The 5,321-nt window shown below is 32.3% G+C and overlaps 1 protein-coding gene across 1 annotated transcript; it reads right to left on the reverse strand.

Annotated features, from left to right (window-relative positions):
- Positions 1 to 262: 262 nt before the first annotated feature.
- Positions 263 to 5,144, reverse strand: LOC143053976 (large ribosomal subunit protein P1-like). The gene is made up of 5 exons (XM_076226801.1): positions 4,946 to 5,144; positions 2,815 to 2,875; positions 1,112 to 1,240; positions 633 to 695; positions 263 to 331 (listed from the first exon to the last, which is right to left on the reverse strand). The coding sequence occupies exons 1-5, from the start codon at positions 5,015 to 5,017 to the stop codon at positions 318 to 320; spliced, it is 339 nt and encodes a 112-aa protein (XP_076082916.1). The 5' UTR covers positions 5,018 to 5,144; the 3' UTR covers positions 263 to 317.
- Positions 5,145 to 5,321: the final 177 nt, after the last annotated feature.

Raw genomic sequence — 5,321 nt, forward strand, 5'->3', positions numbered from 1 at the left:
GGAACAGGAACCAGGCCAGTGTGCACATGTATATAAAACTTGATCTTCATTCAAGATAAAGCTCTAACAACTAGTTTCAAGTTGTTATAGCTTAAAATGGGGTTCAGATATTTTCTCATATAAAACTGATCTTCATTTAAGTTAAAGATCCAACAATAGGTTGATATAGCTTAATATGGGTATTTGTCATTGTTGAAGGCTGTATGGTGCAACAGAAGAAACTACATTTATGCTTTTACTAAAAGAGGTTTAACAAAACAGATTTGTGAAGTTTTTTCTTATTTATTAAAAGTCTGCTGTATGAGTCTTTTCTTTGTTTAGTCAAACAAACCTACAAAGAGAAAATACAATGTTATTACTGTTGTGTTAAACCTTTGAATAATATACAATAGTGTTAATTAAAACAAAATGTTATAGGCAAGTTTTAGACAGATTTCAATTTCAAACAAATGAAAAACTATGAATACCAAAATATGTTTAGATTTTTTCCTGTGTATTCCAACAACAAATTCTAGAGAATGTTTTTGAAAGCCTCCCAGAAAAACAAAAAACTGCCACAATAAAATAAATCACTTGAAAAAGTTGATCTAATCTTCTTCACTTCCAATGAGATTTGTAGAAATAATACTTACCAAAACCCATGTCGCCATCGGAGTCGTCAGATTCTTCAGCCTTCTTTTCTTCTTTCTTGTCGGCTACAAAAAATCAGATAAAACAGTCAAACAGAAGTATCATTATAGATTACATACATGAAGGTTGGTGCCTATTAAAAATGTTTTAACCAGCTGTATTTGTTTGAACCTGTTGCAGGTCAGGATCCTGTTGATCCAAGGTTGTCATGGTTCGCAAATGTTTCTATTTTTTTGGTTGTTTTTTCCCCCTTTTGAATGGTTTTACAATAGTCACTTTGGGACCCTTTTTAACTTGCTGTTTTGGTGCGAGCCAAGGGTCCTTTTTAAAGGCTGTACTCTCATCGATAATTGTTTACTTTTTAAACATTGAGACTTGGATGGAGAGTTGGCTCAGTACAACAACATCTTATTTCTATGTACAACAAAAAGAAAATGTATGATAGAATAACATTTTTTTTAAAATTTGACTGTTTACTAACCTCCTTTGGCTGGTGCTGCTTCAGCAGCTGCGGCAGGTGCACCACCAGCTGGGGCAGCTCCTACACCGCTACTGATGTTGGTTATCAGTTCTTTAACATTGACACTTTCCAATGCCTTGGAAAACAAACCTGTTAAAATATAGATGTGTTAATCCTAAAATAAAATATTGTTTGTTTCCCCAATCCTGACTGACCATGCAAAAATGGTCCGACTCGTAAAATTTTATTGTCAAAACTAAGTCAAATATTGTTTTATTCATATATCTGATTTTTAGTTTTGCTGTATCTACCTATATTGTCCCAGCTTTAAAAAAAATAAATAATAATTTCCCCATTTACCTACCCACATCTGGCTTGGCAGGGTCTGGATTGAGGAAACAATATATTAATTTAGGCCATAATGCAGATCCATGGACTATTTTCTAAAGCAATCTTCAAAAATTTTGAAAGGCTGGAGTTCTAGTAAAACGATTCTTCCAATAATATAAAGCTACACTACATGTGTATTAAATACAGGGATTTCATTCTATATTGAATGTACTTAAATATTAAGAATTAAATACTTAAGCCAGAGCAAAGGATCAAGTCTCCACACGTTTAACCTTTTACTCCATGGATATTTTTTTTTAAATACTTGATTCGCATAGGATTTTTTTCAGTAAAAAAAATCATCAGGTTTAAAGTGTTAATGCATTGTGACAACTAATATATCATCAATGAAATTCAATTCAGATATTCTCATGAATCTCCTTTTCATATTGGATACATTTTTTTTTAAAGTCTGATGCAGACATTTTGGAGACATAGCGTTTCAACTGAGGTACTACACAGGCGTCATTATGGAGTAAAGGCGGTGGCGTCAAAAGACGTCATTATGGAGGAAAGGGTTAAAAACATCTAACATGCAATGTGTTGATAATATGAGGCAGGCATTACCTGTGAATGGGGACGAAGTCGTTATGATTATTTTTTTTGTAACTTTTTAAAATATTTGTGAAATAAAGAAACGGAAATACCGTAACGTTTCCGATTTTGGTTCTGTTGTTAGGGATTTTACTTGTGACGTTATTTAAGTTATGACGTCATGTTCTATGTAAACAAAATAACGCAATGCATCAGGTAACGTTTATTCATATCAAAGACAAAGAATGATTAAAAATGAAATATTGGTATTGTGTTCCTTGAGTTCCTATATTTTACTAGACCAATCAAAGTCTCACGACAACAAGACCGGAAAAAGGAAGTAGATTTCTGCGTTCTGCGCAGATCCGGAAATTAAAAAAGACGACAAAAAAAAAATTGAACGATTTTGAGTTCATTAGTACAATGAAAAATTCGGGAAAATTTTCCCCGATTTTTTTTTTTTTTTATTGATTTTTCTACTGTTATTGGGGACTTCGTCCCCATAATATTAGGCTCAAGATTTCCCATAACTCTTTTAGACTGGTTTGCTCCACAAAATTTTAGAGTTGTATTCGTTTGGTTACAAAACTTTGGTTATCTATTTTCTGGTTATGATAAATCAGTAGAACCGGTAGTCAAAGTTGTATTATATATATCAGTACATTTTGCATTAAAGTTTTAGTCTTAATTTAACATGTGAACACAAAACCATTATACAGAAGTCTAGCACTACCAGGAATTCATAATATCCATTTAAAGTCAAAGAAATGTCTTTCTGAAATGCAAATATTTAATCTTACCAGGCCAGTATGGCTCAACACTGACATTGGATGCTTTCAGGATGGTCTTCAATTTCTCTGCCTGAAAAATAAAAGATAGCAAATTTGAAATTGGTGCAGAAGTCTGATATACAACTTAAATAAGTTTAAGCAACAAAACAACAAAATATCATTTACATGGCAAATATGAATGTTACATTGTTATATGAAAAATAAACATAAAGGGGACTTTTTTGTCAAGATTCTTCCAAAACTAAAATTTTCCAATAGGCAATATGCATGTTTGTAACTTAGGGGTCATCCATAATTGTCAACCATTTTCCCAAGTGTACAAAACGTACACTTTTTCAGACCCCCCACCCTCCCTCAAAAAGTGTACATCAACCATTTTCAGATTTCAAGAGAAGAATTAGTCATTCTTAATAAAAAGAAGATCCTGTCTATTATATTTTAGTTTGATATAGAAACTTGCATTGAAAAAAAAAACTAAAACATATCTGACTGTTTTATTTGAAGACATCTATCTGTGATGCTTGTGTTTTGTCAGAATAAAGAGTACATAGATTAGTGTTTCCCCTATCACACAGTGGGAATGGTAACTCCAATGAAAAAGGGCACCTAGAGCATGCAAAAGATTAACAAAAGGGCACATAAATTATGCTAAGAATCAAAGAAAGGGAAATGCATGGTTATGTTGCATTGGTAAAGTATGGACTGATAGTTGTTGATGGAATCAGAGCTCAAGACAGCAATCAATAAAAGTGTAATGTTTAAAAACATTTTGAGTTTTTAAATTTCCCGCCTGTATTTCTATTTAAAAGGTCCCTGTAAATATGCCATTCGTGGCACTATTATCGTTGATGTATATATACTGTAACGTGTACATACATTGGATATTTTTTAAGTTAAGGTTAAACTTCATATGGGGGTGCTCCTAATTAAAGGAGGCTTATACTAAGAAAAATAAGTTTACTTCCAGTTTACTGGTTTACTATTTTGGAATGCATTACAAGGAAATTAATCGAAAGACCAGTTGAAAATCTTTTCACAAAATGGCGTCTTGTCAAAATAAATACATTCAAAGAATATAGTGTTTCCATCAATTTTGTTTATTAAACAGAGTAGAACAATAACGATAACGATCTATAATAAAGCAGGTGAAATTGACAATCGGGGGTACTGAGAAATGCTTGCAAACTTTTTGTTTAAATAATTTTACTAGTTCACATTTTTGAAAGATTTAGTTTTCATATGATTTGATCTTTTAATCGTTCAATCCCGATTGAGTAGAATTATGATATCGAAATCAATATCAAGTGAAAATAATAAAGAAGAAATAAGAAGAGAAACACACCCAAGCCAATTCTCGATTTTGTTAATCGACTTTCCCTACGGAAACGATATCAATTCCGGAAATTAAAAAAAAGCGTACGGTAAAAATGTTGATTTTCTAACCCCCTCCCCCCATGTGTACGTTTTGTACACTTTGGAAAATGGTTGACAATTATGGATGACCCCTTAACTTGAAAAAGGTAGATTTTTAGATAGATACAAAATTTAGATCGGCTGGTTCATCAGTCATTGATGGGAAAAGTAATTCTTCACAGAATTCTGACAAAAAAGTAATTCATCAATATTTCTACACTAAAATTCATGTTATTTAGTTTTTTCTCTTTTAAGTATATTACCAAGAAGAGCATACATGTATATTCCAATTATCATTTTCCATATAAAAATATGAAAGGAATGACACTGCCACTGGCACCATACTGGTTGGACAAAATTCCACACCAGGGTTGAGTGCAACAATGTTTGGATCTTTGGTTTACACGTAAAGATCATATTTTTTACAAATTGTTTAACAGAAAACTAAATGACAATATCTCAGATCCGATAATAATAGCAAATGGTTTAAACTTTCATGAATACACATGGGTTATCTGGTTATGTAGACTACTAGACAATTTTATCATTATTACGAAATACGAGGTGTACCAGATTACAGACTTAGTTTACTTTGAATATGATAACGGAAGAGGAAAGGCTTTGTACTTTAATGAGCAAGAGTCATTATACACTCAAGAAGAGTCGGGACTCTAACTAGAAAGAAGAAAACGAAAGTAGAGTTATAGCAAAACACGTCGTCGCTCACCGTTACTGCTACTTCATCATCTGCCAAGATAAGAGCGGCATATACGCAGGCAAGTTCGTCTTTTGATGCCATTTTTAGTTGTGTATTACAATTTATTGACGATGTCAAATAAAACAAAATGTAGGTTGCCGATTGGCCTTAGCTTTAAAAGAACACCACACTTTTGTTTTCAAGCAAATGCGAAAAGGACGGAAACGGAAGTAAAGTCTCAAAGCTGAAAAAAGTGTTTGGCAATTTTATATAAAGGATTCATCAACCGAATGATATCAAAATATTTTGTTAAATATATGTATGTGGGTTAACAATTATCTATTTAATATGGATACAAAACTTTGTTTTTTTTAGAGATTTATCAACGTTGCATTAGCGATCTGTA

This window comes from Mytilus galloprovincialis, chromosome 12, assembly GCF_965363235.1.
Source record: "Mytilus galloprovincialis chromosome 12, xbMytGall1.hap1.1, whole genome shotgun sequence".
NCBI classification, from domain to species: domain Eukaryota; kingdom Metazoa; phylum Mollusca; class Bivalvia; order Mytilida; family Mytilidae; genus Mytilus; species Mytilus galloprovincialis.